The 24,620-nt window shown below is 41.0% G+C and overlaps 2 protein-coding genes across 2 annotated transcripts; both read right to left on the reverse strand.

Annotated features, from left to right (window-relative positions):
- Nucleotides 1-7,111: 7,111 nt before the first annotated feature.
- Nucleotides 7,112-8,044, reverse strand: LOC311046864 (galanin receptor 2a; the record flags this gene model as incomplete). Its single annotated transcript, XM_084059438.1, has 1 exon — nucleotides 7,112-8,044. A coding segment is annotated over one exon (933 nt), but the record flags the coding sequence as incomplete, so codon positions are not given.
- A 2,532-nt stretch (nucleotides 8,045-10,576) lies between these two features.
- On the reverse strand, nucleotides 10,577-12,514 carry LOC311048012 (parathyroid hormone-related protein-like). Its single transcript, XM_084060991.1, has 2 exons — nucleotides 12,403-12,514; nucleotides 10,577-11,671 (listed from the first exon to the last, which is right to left on the reverse strand). The coding sequence occupies exons 1-2, from the start codon at nucleotides 12,504-12,506 to the stop codon at nucleotides 11,257-11,259; spliced, it is 519 nt and encodes a 172-aa protein (XP_083917117.1). The 5' UTR covers nucleotides 12,507-12,514; the 3' UTR covers nucleotides 10,577-11,256.
- Nucleotides 12,515-24,620: the final 12,106 nt, after the last annotated feature.

Here is a 24,620-nt window from a genome sequence, read left to right on the forward strand (position 1 = left end):
CAACACGTTGCAATGTGACACGTTGTGAGCTTGTAGATCGGCGATTGTCTGCAAAGATATTTAGTGTATAGCGAAAACGGTATATGCGTGTTGTGTGCGTACACACACACACACACACACACACACACACACACACACACACACACACACACACACACACACACACACACACACACACACACACACACACACACACACACACACACACACACACATGCGCTGTCAACACTCAACAGACCAGCAGTGAGTGTCTGGATGAATATGTACAAACTATCAACGGTATGAATGAATATAACTACAATCTCTCAACAGTTATCCTTAACGGGCATCTGTCAGTTCGGCAATGTACATCCTAGTAGTCCAGGTGAAAGAGTCCATGCAGGGTTAGGGTTAGTAGTCCACAGTCAGTCAGTAACCAGACAGCGCTGGCCTTAACGTTCTCTACGGTTTCACAGTTATGCTGTTACTGGGACAAAACAACAGTGAGGAAACATGATAGTGACACAACTTCTGTCATAACCTCTAAATATAACAGACATTATAATAACAGAGCTTGTGCCTTGCCACAAGGGGGGAGGGGAGGGTAGGGGGGAGGGAGGGAGGGAGGGGGCGAGCACACTTTCTCACTTTCAAAGTGATCTGTTAGGCCCAAGTATCCATGGCCATTAGGAGCAATTTAGCGCGACACAGGAGAGGCTTTCCACGGGGCTCCCTCCTTTCACAGGCCTGATGAAAAGCAATGCATGTCAGGGGAAACCAGAGCTGGCAGACGCACGCTCCCCAGCAGGGCGTGATGGAGATGGTGTCACTTTCACCCCTCCCTCCCTCCTTCTCTCTCCTTCGCTTCGCTTACATTCTCTCTCTCTCTCACACTTGCTGTCTTTTGCTGACATGCTCTTTCTCTCGTGCACTATTCGACTCGCACACTCACTCAACCCCCGCGTCCTCGCCTACACAAACGTGTTTCACTCACTACAGTAACATCTTTTCACTCACTCTCTTTCCTTTTCTCTTTCTTACTCTCTTGCTTACTGGGCGTTCTCTTGTATTTCTTTCATCATGCACTGTTGAGGGTGTATAGTGTTGTATATTGTATATTTTGTTCATTACTGATGGTGTTTCTTTGAGTGTGATGTTTTCTTTTTACCCAGCTGTATCTATTCTACAGTACTTTTTCTTGCCCTGAAACTGAATCTTAACTGCCGTGCTGCGTTTGGTGAGTGAATTTCCCCCGCAAGATCAATTAAGGTATTGTCTTATCTTAATTTCTCACTTTTATTTCTTGGTTTGTTTTTGTGCTGCAGCCAAAGGCGCCTCCAGGTTCTCAGTACCTTCCTGGGATTGAGCTTCCCAACAGGGAGGGTAGGGCATCCCCCACAGGGCCCAATGCTGCTGCTAAGAAGGTACTAAACTTTGTCATTGTTTACAGCAGTTCTCAAAGTGGGATCCGGGGACCCCACAGGTCCTTGAGGGGGTTCCAGGGGGTCTCCAGCAAAATTAGTTAATATAGCATAGCATCACAATCGGTTTAACCACTTTAACCCTATTTTATACTTTATACTTTTATACTTTACATCTACAATCTTTTGATTTAAATAAATAAATAAATCTAGATAAATTGTGAAATCTGCATTATTTTGAAAATGTTTACACGAATCTTCTCTTATTGGAGTCCCTGTCACAAAATCTTTTCAGATGGGTTCCGTGGCCAGTTTGGGTTTTTTTTGACATGAAAATGTAAAAAAAAATGAGAACCCCTGGTTTATAGAAGCCAAACAGAGATTTGTTGTTTACAGTGGGCATCATATAGTACAGCGCAGGAGTTCTGCGCACCCACAAAATGACTCAACACACTCCCTTTATTCATTAGTTAGTTTTTTCTTTTTTTTAATATGCTGTATATAATGCATTAACCAAATTAACCGTGGCGGCTGTTGTGCCTATTTTGGTTAATGTTTTGTAAAAAGAAAAGTTATGTATTTTTATTCTATTTACACATTTTCAAAACTAACAAACATAGCGGATCTATTAAGCTCAAGCTTAAGTGGTTAAAGAGTGTGTTCTGTTGTGTTTTCAGTGGCATCATTTGATCATGTTTAATGCATGATCTCTGCATGCAATGTCTTGGTGTTCTCTGCTTTCTCTCTCGCTCTCTCTCTCTCTCCCTTACTTGGTCTTTGATGCACACAGAGATTGGGACTTTGACAGAGATATTCTTCCTTCTGTCCATGAGTGATGAGCATGTAAACGGTTGAGCACTCTGCTTTTTGGTATTTGCAGTTGAAATTTGAGTTTGATTTTAATTAATTATTTTTTAGTTCAAGTCAGTTGAACTTTGTCCCTCCATAGTGCAGTTAAATAAATGGGTGCACATTGTGAATGATGCAAAACATAAAGCTAAGTGTATGATTGCTTTTCTTTGGCCCGCAGCCAGAACGCTTGCAGCATCTAATGGAAGAGTACATGCGGAGCAGGATGCAGTTAAGCCTGGGGCGGACTGTCAATGGTAGGCTCAGTAGCAACTTAACCCTGTTATCTGTGAATGTTCATGATCTCACACATAAACATGTCTCATACATCTTGCCTGTCCGTGTAGCCGTGTTTTTTGTTTAATTTAATAATGACATTTTATAAACGTTTCGTTTTTCACATATGGTAAACCAACAATTAGTACAAATGAGTAGAAATAAAGAGATACAATACCATTGTAATCAAAAACACACATTAGTCATGGAGAAATACGTTTTATTCACATGAACACAGATTCTTTATACCTTGTTTCATTCAGAACATTCATAAAGTAGTAGCTTTCCAGACTAAAGAGTCACTATACTGTACCTCTGTGAATAAAGTCACTTGAGTGACTGCCTGCCATGACTGCCTGCCATGCAGGCAGGTTTCTGAACGAAACTGCATTGGTAGTTTTTAATTAACGCAAGAACTTCTTGCACTTCTATTTCAGCATGCTAACTTTGCAGTAAGAGAAGGCTTTAGTATCTATTAGTCTGGAATCCCCGTCGAGGATTTGTAGGCAGATGATTTTTGTCATTTGTTGGCAGGTTTCTATTGGCTATTTTCGGGCGATTTGGTATAGAGGGAGAAAAGGAGGGAAACAAGTGCAGACCCTTCAATTAAGTTTATTGGGCTTAAGTGGTTATATCCTTGGGCAAGTAAATTACCAGTGGTAAAGTATTGGAAATTGCAATTGGAAATACTCAAGTAAAGTACAAATATCTCAAAATTGTACTTAAGGTGGTTACTTTCCACCACTTGTGTGTGTGTGTGTGTGTGTGTGTGTGTGTGTGTGTGTGTGTGTGTTCCAGGCAATGCCTGGGGGTCTTCCCAATCCCACAGCGATGCTCGCTTGCTTCCCCACTGTATGCCTTCCGCCCTTCTTCTGCCCACGCTGTACCCTACTCACCCCCCCAAGGAGCAGCTGACAAGACAACAGGAGCTGTCCCTCCAAATGCTGTCCCATGTCCAGTGTAAGCGGATGCTGGCATTTAAGTGGTTAAAGAATTCACCCTTTTAGAGCATATCTGCAGTTGTAATGGAGACATAGTTAACAATAATGCAAAACCTATATATATTTATTTTGTGGATTTGTATATCAAAAGTCCAGTCTTAATAACTTCCTCTCAAACAAGAATGTCATGCATGCTTACATCAGCAGATACTAACCAGTTTTAACCAATAATATCATGACATGCACCTGTCAGTCAATCTTCCACACAGAGCTATTCGTTATGCTAGACTAGAGGGCAGTGCAGCATGTTGAATGTAAACAAAACATGACTGCATTGCGTCACAAAATATCTCTTTTTAAATGTGAGCAGTCCACTCAAATATGTTTCTGAAAACATTTGAGGCGAGAAATATTCAATCAGTGACAGAAACTTGATTCAACACTGCCTTTTTTGTTATTGTTTTACTTTGTGGACTGACTGTTCAGGCGGGTCATGGTACTTGCCAATGGCCAAAATCACAGCTCATAGTTGGATGGAAGACGTGCAGACAGCCGGCGTCTGGAGGTTGGAAAGCTCCGGTGCGGTCCAACCCCGCCCCCATCACTGTGATTGGCTGAGACGTGCATAGCTCCCATTTCACTAGGAAATACGTCACGAAACGGAAATTAAATACTCTCAAAATACCATTTCAGCTCGTCTTTAATAGTCCTCAGCAGATTCTGTGAATGTCATGACGTGACTTTTGATATTTGTGCCTAAGTCTATAATAGTGGTATGCAGTGTTGCATTACTCTTGAATTATGTTGCATCCACAGGCAAACCGTCCCACTGTTCCCCAGACTGTTTGCAGATTAAGTCCAACAGGTGAGACATGGACACTTGTGCTTCATTTATAGTATAAAAAGTATAAATTGGGCTATACTTGGTTGCTGCAGACTTCGACCACTTTCAACCTGGTGTCCCTACTTTGGACATTATAGGCAAAACATTTAAAAACAAACAATTTCAACATTTTCGAGAATAGCTACTGCTAATTCTACAAGCTCATGTGGCCAAATACATATCATTTTGGGGGTCCTTGACATGAAAAGGTTTGAGAACCACTGAATATATCAACATACGTTTTTAAAAAAAAGACATTTGTAGAATCCCCAGACACAAAGATTTGAGTAAAAAATGTTCGCTTTAAAAATATATATATTCAAGATTTGCACACAAAAAAGAATTGCAGATCTACAAGCTCATAGCGTGGCACTCGGCGCGCTATGAGCTTGTATATCTGCTATTTCTGAATAGCCAAAGAAATCTTAAAATGATACAGATGCATTCCCGGATTGAATGGGTTAACTTTTGTTTTGAGGAGGAGTTGTTCATGCTCAGAATGAATACCAGGAATATCATACAGGCAATTTTGACGTTTGCTCTTTTTTGTTTTTGCAACTAATGTCTGTCAATCAAAGAAACCACTTGTCAATGTCAGGGTCAACGGTATGAATATCAGGTTTTTCCTGGAACAGAACTGAAATACAGCGAGTTCTTTACGTTCAGGAAGACTGGAGCCAGTCGAACCATGTCTTTAATCTCATCAGATGATCTCCAGAGATATACCTGCTATTTACTCCACTTAAAGGTTACATCTCACATGTAAATGAAGGGGCATCTACAGTATCAAGTGCCTGTGTCATGGTGAATTGGATTTAGATGAATGTTCCAAAGATTGTTGTATTTTTCCAATCTCCCTGAGATGCTTGCACCAGTGTCACTGCACTTTGCCAAAAGTACAACTAGCTGATTAAGTAGAGCTCTTTTCCAAGGACTAACAGCACAATATACCCCATAAAATCCTCAGACCCGTCAGGTCCATTTCAACACTCTCAGAGTTAAATTAACACTTAGGGTTTTACTATGTGCAAACATGAGGCCCTTCTGGCACAGTACAGAGTACACATTTCAGTCCATGTATCCTCACAAGATAAAAGACTCAGACAGTGAATGAATGGGTGGAACATACATACATGTACTACTACTAGGTTGTAGTAGTTGTGTGTTTGGTTCACTTGGTTGCAGTGGTAAGTACATTTACACAAGTACTGTACTTAAGTACACTTTTGAGGATTTTTTACTTTACTGGAGTATTTCCCATTTTCAGTACTTTTACTTCTACTCCACTACATCTCAGAGGAAAATGTTGTACTTTTACTCCACTACAGTTATTTGACAGCTTTAGTTACTTTGTATATTTAGATTATTATTACAAAACATACATTAACCATTCCAGGCATATATACTTTTCGGCCATTTGAAAATAGCCGATCTATAGCTACAGTAACAATGCGTCGCAATGCCACGCCTTGTTAGCTTGTAGATCTGCTATTTTCAAAAGGTGTTTATACATTTTGAACTTGTGAAACGGGACATTCTGCACAATCAGTACTTTTACTTTTCGTACTTTAAGTACATTTTGATGTCAATACTTTTGTACTTTTACTCAAGTAAATTTTGATTCCCGGACACTGCAGTATTGATACTTTTACTTAAGTAAAAAATGTGAGTACATTTTCCACCACTGCTTGGTTGTAAAGATGCATTGTACTCTATTCAAAGACTGGAGGTTTTAGAGCCTGTGAGGGAGTTTGCTGTACCCATCAGTACCAGCTCAGCAGGGATGGACTGGGTTTTTCTCCCCTCATGTCCCTTATTCACTAGTTTGGTGACTGGAGAAGATGAACATCTTCCAAGGTGAGCTGCTTGTAGGTGTAGCATGAGAATAATGGCATTAACAATCCTCTGAAAGAGGTCCTTAACCAGGCAAAGGTCATTATCTAGGCAAATATTTTCAAAATGTAAAAAAAAAAGGAAAGAAAGTTCTTAATTGGTTAATAATGATAGAAAACATACATTTCACAAAATATAAATTATGTTGCACATATTTTAATCATTATTGTTGTATTATAGTAATTGTATTTGTAACATTATAGTACAGTTCTTAACCATGTATATCAACGATAGCAAGTAATTGTGAGCAATTTTGTCCTTTTTTCACAAAGCAATGAGGAAGAAGGAATGAAACAAACGAAGAAAAAAAAGAAAGATGGAGCACTGAAAAGAAACAAAGCATTAAGGTACTTGGGGCATAAAAAGAAGACTTAAACCAGAGAACCACTATACACTATAGTGCCTCAAAATGATATTAAATATAACTAGGTTTTTGACTATAATGATACAATTTCAGTGTTATTACAGCATCATATTATGCTCAGCAGATAGATTTTCAGTGTTATATTATGTACATATATGTATATGTGGTATAGTATAAACAGTATATTATTCACATGGTACACACAGTATTTTAAACCTTAAAACAAATACTGTGCACAAACAGTCGAATGAATCAAAAACAAAACACTGTATAAGCACATGAACCCTAGTGTTTATAATAGGTGAACATTCACCGAAAAATAACCAATATACAAATTCACTACACGTCATGACGTGTCGTGAGCTCGTAGATCTGCTATATTTGGCGAAGCGTTTTGGTGTATAGGGAAACAAGGAGAGGGGCCAAGTATAGACCCCTGGGGGACACCGCGGTCAACCGGTTTAAGTGCTTAAAACCCTACCGGAACACTGGTGCCATAGTCACTCTAGCAGCTGTCTGATGTGACGCTTATGACCTGCGGGTGCACCCTGTTCCTGTTCCAGTTGAAGAGCCACGCTGCCCTCCTGTGGCGGTAGCGCTTGGACAGCAGCACATAGAGCACAGGGTTGACACAGGGGTGGAGGTACTGGAGCACAGTGCAGACGAAGTAGAACATCTCCCATGCCTGGCCGTGGCGGTACAGCCCCAGGTACACACACAGCTCCAGCACGTAGCCGGGCAGCCAGCAGACAGAGAAGGTGGCCGCGGCCAGGAACACCATGACCGACGCGCGGCGCGTATTCCTGGCACTGGCCACCGACATCACAGGGCTCTTGTGGAGGAAGAGCGCCAGGCGGATGTAGTTGAAGGCGATCACCAGCATCGGGACAAAGTAGAATAGTATGAACTGGCTTAAGACCACCTGGTAGTGATGTTCGTGGATGGTCGGGAGGCAGAAGGTGAAGCCGGCCAGGCTCGGGCCCAGGCTCTCCTTAGTGGCAAAGATGCGCAGCGGAAGGCTGATGAAAAAGCTGAGGGCCCAAACAACGACAAACATGAGAATGACCAGGTCCATGGTGGGCGGTTGGTATGGGTTGGTGATTATCATGGCGCGCGTCATTGAGACGGCGCACAGGGAGTAGGTGCTGGCCGCCAAGCTGAAGGCCAGGAGGAACTGGTAGATCTTGCAGGAGGTGTCCCCCAGGGGCCAGGAGTGACTGACGGCAGAGTGCAGGGTGAGCGGGATGAGGAGGAGGGTGAGGAAGTCGGCCAGAGCCATGCTTAGCAGTAGGACGTCCAGGCGGTTCTTGCGAAGGGTGTTGTACTTGGCGAACAGCGAGAAGACCAGTATGTTTGCACAGAACCCAATGCCCAGGATCACCCCGCAGGTGCAAGCGAAGATCAGCCCGTATGTGTTGGGAACAGCCTGTGTGACAACCCCACCCCAAACACCACATGTTCACATCAGAATCATCATGTTCTTGAGCCTGATTTGTGAAATAGAAGAGTTTTAGTGGAATTTTCTTGAACATAAACAATAAAAGATAACCAGCACACTGCCACTATCAAGGTACACGTAGGATAATTTATTAAAAACATTTCGATCACACACAACCTTCCTCAGGCCTGAGGAAGGTTGTGTGTGACCGAAACGTTTTAATAAAGCGCCTGTGGTAGTGTGTGGGTTATCTTTTATTGTTGATGTTCACCGTTTCACTTACGCACCTGCTTTTAGACTTTTAATCCGGGTGTAGGAAGTGTTGTATCGATAGTGGCATTTTCTTAAAAGAAGCTTGGAGCGTTTTGTACTTTGTCATAGGTTGAAATAACAGGGGATGTGAACATTGTACCCTGCAGCTGATGGACTGTCAAGCTGCAAATCTGTTAAAGGTTACAGTCCGTAGGTTTTATATCCCTCCCGATGGAGAGAGGTAATTGTAACGATGTCTGAACTACAATAAAGATGGCAGTGGACCTAGAATCCAATCCAGTGCGCTGTCTGCTTCAAATAACTTGATTGCCATTGTCAACTAGTAGGTGTCCTACCCAACATCAGGGTCTAAATTTCTCAATAGAAGAGTAGGAAGATCACCTCTAACCACTAACTGCAGATGTGCTAGTTATATTGTATTAACAAACTGCATATATGTTCAAAGCCTTAGTCATATTGTATGAACAAACTGCATACTGTTAAAAACCTGAAAGGCCATCCAGATAAAACAACTTACATTTTTGCCAGAAATGTACATTTCAAACCACCTGTCAAACTCTAGTCAGATTTAATGGTGGTATTTAAAAGGCACTTCCTTAATTTGAACATACTCACCATGGTCTTTCTTCACTGAAGTATCTTCGCGCTCGTTCATTCTCTTTGAATGGTGTGCAATCTGTGCAATCTCATCCTACAAACTTGTCCAGAGAATTGTCTTGTGTGTGAGGTCTTAGCCCTCTCAGGATTCATTAGCACAGTGATTGCTAAATGTGGAGGGGAGAAAGCCAAGGCAAACATCACCTGGGTCAGATTTATTCTGGTTGGCTAGGTTTAAAGAGATAGCACCTCTGTCCAGTGGCTGAGATGTGTAAAACCCATCATTAGTGACGCCCCTTTCATAACAATGTTGGCGAGTGCTTCTGTAACTTGTGATCTGATATATGCTGAATTTGTGCTTTTAGGATTTTCGTGTTTGTATTCTACACATTGTGCTTTGTTTTTTTTCTGCTTTGTTTCACACCTACCTCATGGAGTTGGACCGCAACTATGTTGAAAATTAGTTGTATGTTACTGAAAATTCTCATACTGAAATCAGACTGAAAAGTCTCCTTTGCTGCAGAGATGGCGTGTATACAGTAGATGCACCTGTACTGTATGAACAATCAGCATCTTTAACCACCATAAAAATGACCATTTCATTGATTGTATTCTCCACTTTGTCCCCTGCTCTGTGAGTTATTAATGTCTCTCCCATTGTTAGATTGATTTCGGTGTGAGCGGTAGGCCTTTATCAGGCTGTTGCACAGTGTTTATGACATCATGCCGACTAATGGCCTACACTGCCGCTCTTAGTACAGGATATAGCTGCCACTGATGCATTTGCTCTCTCGTCTCTCCTTCCATTACCATGTCTATAAGGTTCAGTCAGTGGCTGTGAAAAACACCACGTTCTCAAGTGCAACATCAACAACAACCAAATTCATACCTTTGAAACCACTTTTAACCACATGAACCCTAGAAAATAGCAGATCTACAAGCTTGAGCTTGTAGATCGGCTATTTTCAGTGGAGACTTTTGGTGTAGAAGGAAAAAAAGAGCATGGGCCCAAGTACAGACCCCTGGGGGACCAAGGTCAACACAGTATGTGGTTAATTAGTCTATGAGAATATTTTTTGAATATAGATAGACCTTTATTGAACTCATAAGGGAAATCCAGCTGTCATAGCAGTGCCGCATGTACAGTATGTTTAAAAATGTTTGCACGTTGATAGACAAGGATCCAGTAAATAAGTTAATAGGTCATTACATATTAACGTGTACGTATCTCGGTCAAATGTTTGTCATGTTTTTGTATGGTGTTTACAGAGTGCAGTTTACAGAGTGCTGTTACGAGACGGAAGACACATTTAGACTGCTATACCTGTACGCTACATTGCTACATAGTTTAGATTTCTACATAGTTTGGATTGTTGCATAGTTTAGATTGTTACATAGTTTGGATTGTTACATAGTTTAGATTGCTACATAGTTTAGGTTGCTAGGTTGTGTCAAATGTTTGTTGTCCTCAGCCAACCTGATACTGACTGTATGGCTTGTAAACAAAGACACCACAAATCAAGTTGTTTCTAATGGCTACAGTTTTAATTTTGGATTATTTGGAAACATGTACATTATGCCCTCAGTGCAAGTGATGAACATTAAATGAGACGAAAAGTTCCCAACTAGGGCTTAATTCTATGAAAAATAAACCATAATGTGAAAGTAGAGTGGGTTTGATGGAACACACAATAAGTTATAAAAGAAAAAATATATAAAATGTGGGAAAAGAAAGTATCATCAGCATTTAATTGAAAATCAACCACAAGAGAACATGTACAGGATATAACTAAAGTGCATTATGGAATTTAGTCAGCAGCGCCATGATACATTCACACACACAAATAAATACACACTATAAAATGAAATAAATTATGGCAGAACAGTTCTATAGATGTATTCAGTGAACAGTTCAGAACAATTGTATATCCACAACAATCAATACAAGAGGAGCCCTCTAAGTAGCATACCACTTGTGAATCTTGTGAAATTACACTATGTACAGATAATAAATATTTTCTGTCTGTGCCCTATGCATGCACACACTTGGTAAGAGATTTAAACCATATGGCATTTTTTTTTAAGTAAATCAAGATTACAAAGGCTCATTGATTGCCCAAATATGGATTTAAAACCAACTTAGTTTGATATTTCATAACATTTTATAAAATTGTATGAAATTGTATTAAAGTACAGAATTATCAACATGGCAGATTATACAGTAATCATACAAGCAAAGCCCCATGGCCCATAATATGAATTGACTGATCAAGCCATGGATTGAGTCTCAGACCACAGTCAGTGTCTTTGTAGGGCACCACCCAACAGCCATTCAGAACCTGTCAACCAGGGTAGTGCGTCCTTTGTGACTCCTTTGTTGTGACAGATCTTGCCCTTCTCCGCTTCTTTTCCGTCTCCCTCCGGCGGCCTAACCTTACCTTTTTTTTCCTTTTGGTAGCCACTTTCAGCGGCTGGTCCTTATAGGCCAGTGCCTTGTTGGTCTCCTGGGGTAGGTTTGCACCCCCCTCCCTGTCCAGCCTAAACCTGAGGGGGAGGTTTTTGGTGCCACCTGGGGGTTTCTGCCGCAGGGCGCCCCCGCTCAAGTCATGGCCATTAACTCTGGTCTGAAGGGGCGGGGCTTGCTCGTCGGCCGTGTGCACCTCTTCCAATAGCTTCTGGAGCCACATGTGACGCTTGAACTCCTGCAGGGAGCGGCCCTTGTCGTGCATCAACTGGGCATGGCTCACTGACCTTTTCCTGCAAGGGTGGAGCAGAAAAGTCATGGGTCATTATGCTGTCTATCCTGTGAAGATGAAAATCTCTCCATGTTCTACAAAGGCCTCATTTGGTAACAAGACCCTTGGACACAATATCCCTGGAAAAAGATATTCTTAATCCTAACAGGGCAACCTAGTAAAATGCAGGTGGATCATATATCTCGTCAAGATCTATATGTTTCTGTTTAGGCCATTTTTCATATGCCTTTATTGTGATATTTCACGTGACACCAGCCGCAGTGAAAAGTTCTGCCTCAAACTATTTTAGAGGTGTTGGCTAGAGAAATTCAAGGTCAGGTTCCAGGAGACCTCGGTACAGTAGATGGCAGCATAAACAACATTTGTGAGAGCTATTAGTAGCTTAGACTCATGACCCTGCTGCAACGCAACTAATTTGTGTCCCTCACTTTTATATGTGCCATAAAACCGTTTGGGCTATCTATATTTATAATTCATAATTTAAGAGTTCTAGTTGCTCATCTGTGCAATGTTATACAACCTAAGAATCCAAACATTACTTTACAGTAATCACAGTCAAATCCTCAGTGTTAATTCAATTGAGAGAGTGTACAAATGGAACCAAATGGATGTTACTAGGTATGAAAGAGAATAAAAGAGGTTAATATTTTTAAGAAAAGGTGCTCAGGGTAAAAAAAAGAAAAGAAAAAGGGGCGGGGGGACCAAGTTTAAATAAAAATTAAAGGCACTCACATTCTGTTACTCAGTGCATCAACTGGCCTCCCATACAAAGACACAGGAGAGCACAGCAAGAACACAGCGAGGCTCCACTGATGGAGCATGCCTATAGAACACATCCTGGAGCCAAAGATCTGCAAAAATACAAGAACCATACTTCTAACATCCATTTCAGTGGCAAGTACTGCTATCCATTCACGAATCAAGACTTTGCTTTAGAAGGAAACGGATTTCCTGCCAATCTGCAACTTTACTGGATTTACTGGATTACTTGCAGCCTAATGTAGTCAGACAGTAAATCACACTTCTATTCCTACTAACAAATCTCAGCTCTCCCACTGTGTTGATAAGACTATGAATGAAAAGTAAAGGGGGATTTAAAGACACTCGCATAATGCATTTCCCAGCCCCACAATAAAAATGGCAATTAGAAGTAGTTGACTTACATTCGACTCGACTCCTTAGAATGAGAATCCACAAAATGTTCGGTCCACAAATCCCTAAGAGTAGATCCCTTTGCAAATGTACATTTAAAAAAATCTAAGAAAAAAATTACACAGGCGACAACAATTTGGCAAATTTAAAAACTCTATCCAAATCCATTGGTGTGATAGCAGTCAGGGGAAACCCCCGGTGAGTCTGTTCCATTCAGTTGCCTCCCAACAGTGTGTGTTGAGCTATTTATTTCTCCCCAACGTCCCAATGAAAAGGGAGTTGAGGAGATAAAGATAGAAAGAGCAGCAACAGCCCATCAGCTACAGTGCTGCCACACCAATTGGCCCCTGGGATAGTCTCAGGAAGAAGGACACTGAAGCATCATTTCTTGCAGCTCTTGCATGGGAGTTGATGTGTCTAGCTTGCCTAGCAGTCTTGCACTGTGAGACAAATCTGTGTTTGTCTGAGTGAGGCAGAGAGAGAAAGTGGAACTCCTCTTTGGGTGAAGATGCAGGCACTCGCTAAGCCCCTGCCCATTAACTCTGATCCTGACACCCTCCTCACCCCCCCCCCCCCCCACTCCCAAACCCTAACACACACCTGCAGTGACAAGAACGTGCAGTTTATTTTATTAAATTATTTTACACACATTTTAAGTGCCAGTATAACTTTGTATGCATAATCTAAGGTACATTACAAGTATAATGGTCAGAACAGACAGGCAGGGTTTAAAAAGACGCGTTCCTGTAGATCAGCTATTTTTGCTATTTTTGAAATTTAGGGGGGAAAAAAACAAAATAGGATCATGTGATATTTTCAAACATATGAGACAGACATTTCCAAAAAGATAACGTATGTATTTAATTCAGTCTGACCAATAGCATGGATAAAACATATCCCCACCGGCCAGGGGGGGGGGGTATCAAAAGCAGAAGCACCCCCCGCCCCAGCAAATCTAACCCTGCAGACAGGTGTGTGCACCAGTGGATGCAATGACAGGGTACCAAGCCCAGGCTACATAAGGGGCGGATAGGGGTTCTCCAAGGTAAACAGCTGGGCCTCACCACTTTCCCTGGGGAAAATGACCATAACCTCAGAAAAAAACAACCCACAGGCTCTCACTGCAGACCATTCAATTCAATTCCACTCTGCCTCAGCAAACCAGCTCACCACGGAATGGTTACAGTGGGCTTTGAGGTATCTCCTATACTCCGCTAATAACTGTGGCAGTTATGCATCGACCCCGAGCTAGTATATGATCCTTGGATAAATAAATGAAAATTTGACCATGTGCTGGTTACAATTGGGCAGTAAATTGAATCACTAAACAAAAAAACAACCTTTTTTATTATTATTATCCAGCAAAATGAATCATTTGAAGATGCATTTAGGGCTAGGCTGCAATCACACATAAACCACAGCATAGCTACACCACTAAAGCTTATGTGTTCTGTCCAAACCATGGGATTTTACACATCCTTTTTGTGTGCGTAATCGGTGTACAATATTTATAGCTACTTGAGTAAAATGTATTCAGAAATAACAGGTTAAAGTCCAACTGTTTAGCCAACATTTATGATACATTTTGCAGTTGGACCGTACAAAGATCCTATTTATTGGATCTTCTCTTTAATATATCAGTGATGAGCTATTTGCCATGACATTTTATAAAACACATAATACAAATGTTTTGTCAACGTTTTATGAGCAATAGCTTTTATTTGGTCTTATTTTGGACCTTGTGTTTCATGAGTTATTGAAGTAACTTGCAACTCAATGAAATCCTACTCCCTCCTCTTCTGTGATTTCATATTAATTCACTATACTCTTAGGCAAGGCAAGGCATGGCAAGTTTATTCATACAGCACATTTCAACATCAAGGCAAGTGCTTTACACACTAAACACATTATAAAAGGACATTTGAATACAGTTAAAAAAAAATATTAAAGAGTTAAAAGCATAAGAAATAATGAGTTCAACCGGAAGATGGAGCTTTTTTTGAACATTTTTTGAAAAATCTTTAAAGTGTTTGAAGGAATTTGGAATAATTTTCTTTTTTTTTACCTCAAATCTTCTCTTCTGGGGGTGTCCCTGGCACAAAACATTTTCAGGTGGGGGCTCCGCGGCCAAATACATATCAATTTGGGGGTCTTTGTTTTGAGAACTACTGATTTAGAAGGCATTTGTTGAATCGCCTAATGGGTGCATACAAACTAAACGCTGGTACACCACGTTTTAGTTCTGGGGACATAAAGCTGACCTGTTCCAAACAACCAGAGAGGTCAGAAATGTATTTTGTTCCTAAATCATTAGTAAATTTGTAAATTAATTACAGGACAGCAGTTGAGTTTTGGAAGAAGTACTCTCATCTTTTTTACTTAAGTAAAAGTATCAATACCATAATGTAGAAATACTAATTTTGCAGAAATGTCCCATTTCAAGTTTTGTATAAAACATCTTTTGAAAATAGCAGATCTACAGGCTCACAACACTTGTAAGCTTATAAATCGGCTATTTTCAAATACCCAAAGAATAGGTTTGAAGTGGTTATGTTTTGTAATAATGATCGCGTGCGTGCGTGCGTGCGTGCGTGCGTGCGTGCGTGCGTGCGTGCGTGCGCGCATATAGGTTTAACTGGAATAAGGGTTCTGGATGATGACCAGGCAAGGAAAATCACTGGGTTATGAAATTACGATTGAAGATAATTGAGGGATCAGGACCAGATGGGGTGTGAATCTATTGTGTTAGTATCCAGGGATATGTAGTCTGTTATTAGGTTTTTCCAGTGAGCAATGTTTATGTTTCTCTTTGATTTCCAGTTGTTAATACAGCACCCAGGGAGCAGATAGGGCTCTTGCTCAGGGACACATCAACACATAGACTGGGCAGGCTGGGGCACGAACCAGCAACCCTCCGATAAAATGTTATGGTCTGGCCTGCACCGTGGCTTGGCGGTCCGGGCACCTATAGCTTGACAGTGCATCGCGGGTTCGAGTTTCGTTCCTGACGATCTTTACTGCATGTCTCTCCCAAGGGCCCAGCTTGAAAGTTTTACATTGAGGCTAATACGGAAGAGACAGTTCATATGAATGGCCTGTAGTTTCACTGTTTTACCCCTGCTGGTGTCAGAAAGAATTTATCTTAACGCAAGCGGATGGGTTTTTTGACAAACTTTAGACTAGATTTTCTTACCTTTGTCATAAATACTATATGCTTCCAGTCGCTAGTTTAAAGTCTCCTTTCAATCATCATGATATGCGTTTTGATAAACTATGGTCCCATTTATTTTAAAATTGACGATAAAGTAGGTTATGCTCTAGGAAGGGCGGGATGATTTGATTGACAAGCTACACAACCAATAGCATTCATTCCCCGCCCCCGCTCTTGATTGACAAGCTACCCAACCAATAATGGTCTGGTGGCATTCTGCAGGATATGACGCGATATGACACGATATTGAAAGATGGCGGATTTGAAATTGCTGAACAATCGGCTTCATTTACGGTCTGTAGAAACCAATGGCGCCACGTTGTCCATTCTTTTTATACAGTCTATGGTCTCTCCACATCTCTCTCTCCTGAAGGAGTCGCACAGTTATTAGTTAGATCTTTGTCCACAACATTACTGTAGTACATTAGTAGTACAGCAAGGTCAGAGCTGGCCAATGGTCAGACAGTTATTTAACTCAGTGTTAGTTACACACAAAAAAAAGGTTTTAAGAGAATTACTCAGTTGGAGAAAAGAGAAAGGTTCCTGTGGTTAATAAAAATGAAAATAAAACTATGATTTTTTTTTTTGAGTACTTATGTTGTGTTGATTACCAGAAACCGTTGAGACTAAACTGTGGAGCCAGTGTGTGACAAATTACTTAATAGAGCACTCACAATTTTACAAGCCGTCATGATTCAGTTCAACAAGTGGTCCTGAAGGCCGGAGTTGGGGTTGGGAGTTGGGACCAGTACACCCCCCCCCCCCAGCCCCCCAACCCCCTGCTGTCTCCCAAATTAAGCTTTCTTTGGTTTCCAACCGGTCTGCCCCAAACGTCTAACGTTAACACTACCATTCTGTAGGAAAAAAATACCTCATTTGATTCCATTCTGTAAAGACTTTACCTGCAAAAACTATGAAAAAAAATCCCATTTCCTGGCAGACAGCAACACAGAATGGGAGCCAGGAAAGCTGCTTTTGATTCCTGCTAAATTGCACTCTCAACACAGAACAGTATTGCTGTCCATTTTTCATACTTTTCCCATTGCACCTAATTGACATTCACACATAGAGGACCCCCCCCACACACACACACACACACACACACACACACACACACACACACACACACACACACACACACACACACACACACCACATTTAAAATCATTTTCACTTTTCTCTTCCAAGTCAGCAGGCCACAACACTGAATCTAGAATAGCCCTCATATTGTCACAGTTAAGCAGATACCTTGTATCTCCATATTTCATGTTTTTTCTTTTTATGAATGCCCTATGCTCTGCTTTTTTCCCATAATTTTAAACGTTTTTCTTTACTTTTGCAAAGTATTTAGGAATGCCAGGTTGAGAGTGGTTATAAGTATGTCTGTGCGTTTTAATATTTAACCAATGAAAGGTATTAACAGGAACTTGTAACTAAATAATAACTGCATTGGATCCATTGGAACATATTTATTTTTCCAATTCCTGAAAAGTAACAGTTTTGGATATACAGGGTTTCTACCAGACAGCGGTGATATTGTGTATACTAGGTAGACTGAGAGTTCTGCATCTATTTTTGGATGTGTTGTACCATTTCCCTGCTTTGGACCACCCTCTTATGTCATAAATCCTGGTCCGGCTTACTGTAACAGTTCCTCTTTTTGTTCTGGAGCTGCATTCAGAACTCATTAAATTCTTTGCATGGTCATTGCGATTCTGGCCCTCATAGGAACACAGTGCAGCTCTCTACAGCAGGGGTTCCCAAACAATTTCAGCTCTAGCCCCAGAAGAGACTCTCCCCGGTACCCAAACGTACAAAAATACATTATGAATGAATAACTTGAGCACTATTTTATTAGTGAAAATATCCGATCAATTTCAGTATTGGACATTTTCTGAAACATTTTAGAATTTGTATTTGGAAACTTTCTCTTTATTTTTTACTTTATTCTTCTAAGATGTTTTGTCAATAAATAAAAGTTATAAAAGGAAAAAGGAAAAACTAAAAGAAACTCACGACCCATAAAAACTGGTCCGTGCCCGAAACACTGCTCTACACCCACAGTGAGTAGGTCGTTGTCACACTTTGGAAATGTCAGCATTCACAAGGCACTTTTCCTACTCTATGGCTTGCCACCCCTCTAAAACTATCGTGGCTTTGAGTAATATTTTAAATTATACTGTAGTGGAAATGAAATGGCATACAGTGAAAGCATACATGCAAAAAAAAAAACTTCCATAGATTACCTTTGTAAACGTTTTCTGTTGAACATGCCTACAGAAACCTATAAAAAGCTCAAATGTCATTCGTAACCATGTCCGTATACTGTAGCGTTTGCGTTGAAGAACAAAGGAAAATAATTATAGTGTCTCTGATAATGGCCCCTTTATGGTTGGCCTTTTCTTCACATGTTAACTTTAGGCATGTAAGCTTGGAAAACCTCAGTTGAAAAATGGGTTTTGCAGAGTTATTTTCCTCTTAATGGTTTTTTAACCATGAGTTATAGGCAGCTTCTCTCAGTTCATTTGAGGTATGCCGTATAATGTACCACTGTGGGCACTTGGAAGACTGTTCTGCTAATCATTCACACCTACCAATCATAGCTGACATCTTTGGAATGCTCTTTATTCTTTCCCCCCCCCCTTCTTCTGTTTTTTGCCCTCCATTTCAACTATTTCAACAGGCCCTCCACAGTTCTAATGCTTTTGGTAATATACATTAATATTGGATGTTGAAATTGTTTGGTTTCTTTGGTTCATTGATATCATAAGTTGTCACCAGTTTCGAGTTCTGCTACATTAAGTATGGATACTTGATAATGAAGTGAAAGGTCGGGAACTCCTAACAAGATTTGTTTTTGTATGCAGCTAAGAGAATCTGTCAAACTCGAAGGCCGGGTTTGGCATTGCAGTATGGTGCCCTGCTTCGAAACTCTATGACCATACCACTGGCTTTGTTTATGCAGTGATTTATTGAATTATAGACTTTCCTCCCACTTATAATTTAGGTATCTATACTTTTGATTAAAGAATAGATACTATGTGATAGCCAAGACTAATTTGTACGTGGATCTTGCGGCTAAAAAGGCTTATTTACTTGTCCTCCCAGCCTGTCCTGACTCCTGGTACATGCAGTAGTGCCTGGAAAACAGAGACGGATGCTAAAGGCAGCCTCTGGATACTTTAAGACCATTTATACTATATGGAGTATGAATCAATGAAGCATTTCCCTGCATTGGGAGAGGCCATTCAACTGTCAAAGTGAACTTGTCTAATGATGCAACTAATGATACCCGTGCAAAAACAATGTCCACCAAAAAAGTCACTATATCATTACTTAAAGTTAGGTGTGCCGTTCTATCAATATTAATTGCATAACTTCTGAAAGATTCAGGTGATATTCAGATGTATATAACACCCTAGACCATGATTATATGAAATTAGGTTTCATACAATGTCTACTTTTCCTATTTGAGACAGTAAATGCCCTCCATTGCTCCCAAATCCCAAATAATGTTTGAACCATGTTTGTGGACCCATGTTTAGATATTTTCTAAATGTGGTTCAATTGCTGGTGTGGATGTTAGTCATGCTTAATATTTAGTTTGTCATCATGGTGTGGATGTTAGTAATGCTTAATATTTAGTTTCTCATCATGAAAAGCATTAAAATAACACACACACACACACACACACACACACACACACACACACACACACACACACACACACACACACACACACACACACACACACACACACACACAATGGACAAGTTTAGTCAGTATGTCAAAAATGGGTCAATTCTCCACACACTCTGAGAGGCGTACATCCTGAACATTACCTAATGCCTGTTCAGGGTTACCAAAACATGGCCTCCTCTGTCACTCATTGACTTGATCTGAAGTAGTTGCAGATTTTATGGTTTCTGGTTTTGCTATGTGATATATGGTGATCCACGTAAGGCAATACTTGGAAGCCGATTTCTTATTTACAACTTGATTTTTTTTTATTTTGCCATAAATGTCAAGCTCCCGGAGACAGTGAGTCGGGGAGGTCCTGCTAGGACAAAAGCATGTTGTTCAGACTCAGCCTGGAGCACAGGTACATTAAATAACTATTTTTCAGACAGGAAATATCTGCCATTGGACATTTTGCCTGTAAAATATATTTTTTAAGATGAAATAATTCCTGCCTGAATATAAAAGACGATTTTTTTTTTACCCTCATCTATTGAATGTTACTTAATTATTTGCTGTCTTACGATTAAATGGCGAACGTATGTTTGATCACGCCCTAAATATGATTCTTATTGTAAGTCGCTTTGGATAAAAGCGTCTGCTAAATGACTGTAATGTAATGTAATGTAATTCAGGCTGATTCATGAAGCAGAAAAACAAGTCCAAAGTCTGAGCCTTTGACCTGGTCTTATGAGGTGGCCACGACATTAGCATTTCTCTCTTGGCAGATGCAATTTAGTGAGGCCGGCTTCTCTGCAGTAGCCCTGTGCTCCAGGCTCTGGGGAGGGGGCTTCTCTCCCCCTCATCTCCCCACCACCGCCCCAAACCCAGACCACAAGCTGCCCCGTGTCTGATGCCCCTTCTCACTCTCCTGACCTCAGAGCCAGACCCCAGGCCAGCTGGACGTGGCCTGAAACCCCACACAGTCATCACATAGCCACCACCAATGGCTGCCACCCTTCTGCCCCCGACCTATCACCCAAAACATTACCATAAAGTTCTGCCCTACTGCCAAGCAACACACACTGCAGAGCTCACAGCTAGAAGCCCCCCACCCAACTCCACCACTCTTTCTCTCTGTATCTCTCTCTCTCTCTCTGTATCTCTCTCTCTCTCTCTCTCTCTCTCTCTCTCTCTCTCTCTCTCTCTCTCTCTCTCTCTCTCTCTCTCTCTCTCTCTGTGTGTGCCCCTCTGCCCTCTCCCATGTAAAGATAGCTCTGTCTGAGGGAAGAGAGTGGGGTTGCCTGAGGCGGGTAAGCTCACTTGGTTATGATGGCTTTTTAACACACAACATAAAACCTACTGTGGTGTTTTATGTTTTGTGGCTTGCGGTGGTGCCGTGGCATGGCCTGTGGAACAGTCCTCTGCCACTGCAACTACTGCAGTACAGTATTTGAGTCTGCTGAGAAATGTGTTAACAGCCAATACGCACTGTCGAAACATGCAGCCGGTCAGCATGTGCCCGTGCACTACGTTTTTGTACTCGTTCAGTGTCACCATTTCATATTGCAATAGCCCCTGTGAAAATTGGAGAATTGATAGAGGCCTGATTGAGCAGACCACACACATATGGCGTTACGGTAATGACGGCCCACGTCTGTTTGTTTGCATAAGCGAAGAGCAGCCTCAAACCGTTAATGAGTGCTTTGCGTACAGCGTGTAACCACAGTTAAGCCAGTTGGTCAACAAGGTTGGCCAGACAAACCACTGTGTGTGTGTGTGTGTGTGTGTGTGTGTGTGTGTGTGTGTGTGTGTGTGTGTGTGTGTGTGTGTGTGTGTGTGTGTGTGTGTGTGTGTGTGTGTGTGTGTGCGTGCTGTATGTGTGTGTCTTCCTTTGGAGGAAAAAAGTTCACACTCACAGTCTGAACTCCTATCATCACAATTGGTCAGACTTCCTTTGCTTTCCTTTACCTTCCCTAATTTGCTCTTACATCATCCATAAGCACTCACTGTAATGTTTCTATTTTTAACAACATTCTATATTTACTCAGCTTCTGTTCTGACACACAGATATAGTTTTGTTTTTCCAGTGGAAAAAAAAAAGTATCTATGAGACATTTCAGTGACTATTTACACACTGAAAAAAATGGCCTCACTTGAAATTTCCAAATCGTTATAATGCACGTCGAAAGCCAAGTGCACTTCACCGGCTCGAAGCTGATCCATTTACTGTAAATGAGCTTGTCTCTGTTGGTTTCCTGACCAATTACTGTACAGTGAACTTAGGCCCCATATTTATTTATCCATAGGTTATTTTAAATGGACTGCACTCAATGCACAAGCCTTGTTGAGCGGTCTTGTCCTCCCAGCCTGTCCTGGGACACGCAGTGCTGCCTGGCAGACAGAGACGGATGCTGAAGGCAGCCTCTGGACAGCTTTAAGCATGATTTATAGTTTGTCTTACATTGGTGTCATGCCCTGAAAATAGCAGATCTACAAGCTCAACGCGCGTCGCATCTGCAACTCATTGTGAGCTTTCAGATCTGCTATTTTCTGTGTGCGACACCATGGTATGACAAAGTGTAAATCGGGATTTACCCCTAGTTGGGAGAGGCCACCCGCCTCGTGTTCACCAGGGCACAGTGACTGGCACAAGTCTCTCCCGCCTCAGTTTTCACCTCTCAATTTTCTGCTTCTCCGAGAAAACTGGAGAACGTTGTATACTTTATAAAGCTCTACAACTCAGAGGGTATCAAGGCGGGGAGAGGAAATAATAGGAAGGCTCCGGATTAAGTTCTGAATAGAATGTCAACCGAGTGGTAGAATAAGCCAACCCTTCAGTCCACGATTTGCGTTTCTCACTAAGCATTCAGCCCCAGCATCTCCAAGTATAAAACATAAAATGTTTTTTAACCTAATCCAACCTGGGGTGTGGGCTTGCATAAAAGACACAGAGACATACACAAAGACAATGTAAACGTTTATTTTATACACAAGCAGCTTGCCTGCATGGCATTGACAATGTGATGGTGTCGCGTGATCGAGGTCTTGTCTGACATCTTCCACACAGAAACCATGGCCTAACAACGTAGATTTGCGCTGATGTCGGGCATGTCCATATTTGGGCATAGTCCGCCTGCCCACCCGCCGCCACAGAGACAGACAGACAGACAGACAGACAGACAGACAGACAGACAGACAGACAGACAGACAGACAGACACACAACTTGAACTTTATATAGTAGATTATGCTGGCTCTTTGCATAGATGTGTCATTTTAAGAGGCGTAACAAATTATATATAGCGGTCTAAGAGACTTCACTGGGTTGAAATAGATGTTGAGGGCTGTGAGCAAGGCACCTCAAGGCTATGTGAGCTCATTGAACAGAGTACGGAATCGTTATGTTTTATTAGGTATTAAAACTGTTGTGCTGTATACATGGTCTGTTTTTAAAAAGTCTTTATACAAGGCACTGTTAGCTCGACGATATTTGAAGATGGGAGTTGTTCTGTTTTCTTTTTTCATTGAATATATTTTCCAGTTGGATTATTAAAGTTAAAACCTTCAAATGTGGTGAGCAATGACATCATGTTCTTTTGCTTAAGGCCACATCCATGTTTATTGAAGATATCACTGAACACAGACAGCCTTATAAAACTACATTAGCACTGTCTTCTTGGTCAAATGTTCTTCAGAAATTACACATTTTAATCAGGTCAGCAACATTATGTGAAAAGTTCATTGAAAGGGAGCAGACAATGACACACAATAGTATGTGGATATTCATGGAGACCTACTACATAATGACAGACTAAATTGAAAAAGTTATCACAACCAAAACCAAAGGTTTTTCTTTTTCTGAAAAATAGCAATTCCAAGTAAACCTTTTGGAACCATGAAACCAAAGGGGAACTGAAATCCCAAATAGTTATGTAATTGAAAAACCTTTAGTTATCACAAAGCTATCATAACCCTGTATAAGAACAGCGGATTCAAGTCAGAGTGAGGGTTTCGTGCAAAACCTGATGTTTGACCATCTGATTGTTGAATGTGTTCTTGATCTGATTGTTGAATGTGTTCTTGACAATTGTCTTAAGAAGGGACAATAAGATGTTCAGAACTGATTTAGTCTGTAACTTATTCCACTTTTTAAATACACATAACATTTTAGGTCCTCGATGTACAAAGTCCTTTGTAAAAAATACAGACTCAGTAAAACAAAACCTCAAACGTCTTATCAAATATTTTCAATCTGTAAGCAATCAAATATAAACAAAATGATGCAATAGTGTTTGAACAGGGACCAGTAGCCACCATAATATATTCTAGTCATGGAATTCCATCTGAATTGACAACATTTTCGAGGATCGGCCTTCAATTAATGAAACTGGACGAGGATTGGCAAGGTATCTTTTTCAGAATGGTTCACAATGAGAAAAATAACCCCACCCTCTGACCAAAAAACTCAAAAATAACTCTTTCAATCTCAAATTGAAACCATATGCTTCGCCTCAATGATGTAAATGTTTGAATGTGTTAATTCACTAATGAACAGTGAGTCCATTAGACATTCGATTACACACTCTGGGAAGGAGATAAATCAACATTGAGCGTAATCCAAACATGGGCATGTGCCAGGCAGCTTGTTTTCTGTCCGACTGTGGTTTTCCAACAGTCTAAATCCATGAGGCGGATTTGCTCACAACAGCCAACATATTTCTCCAATCTGCATCCCTCTTGTAAAGCAAAGGAAGGAAGGCCGAACTCATAACTGTTTGTTTTGTGCTGCCCCCGGTCTCGCAACCTTGTCACATAAGGCTGGGCTTTCATTGCCTCTCTAATGCATGAGCAAAAGGGAATTAGCTTTTATAAAGTTTGTTTTTAAAGAGTTGTAAATAAAACATTACT

Source organism: Gymnoscopelus microlampas (genome assembly GCF_963454915.1).
Source record: "Gymnoscopelus microlampas genome assembly, chromosome: 6".
Taxonomy (NCBI): domain Eukaryota; kingdom Metazoa; phylum Chordata; class Actinopteri; order Myctophiformes; family Myctophidae; genus Gymnoscopelus; species Gymnoscopelus microlampas.

Bases quoted from the DNA above. Each gene is read 5' to 3' on its own strand.
- LOC311048012 (XM_084060991.1), bottom strand. From the start codon at position 12,506: ATGTGTTCTATAGGCATGCTCCATCAGTGGAGCCTCGCTGTGTTCTTG. The intron at 11,672-12,402 runs GTGAGTGCCTTT...CCACCCTTGCAG, and splicing joins GATGCACTGAGTAACAGAAT to GAAAAGGTCAGTGAGCCATG.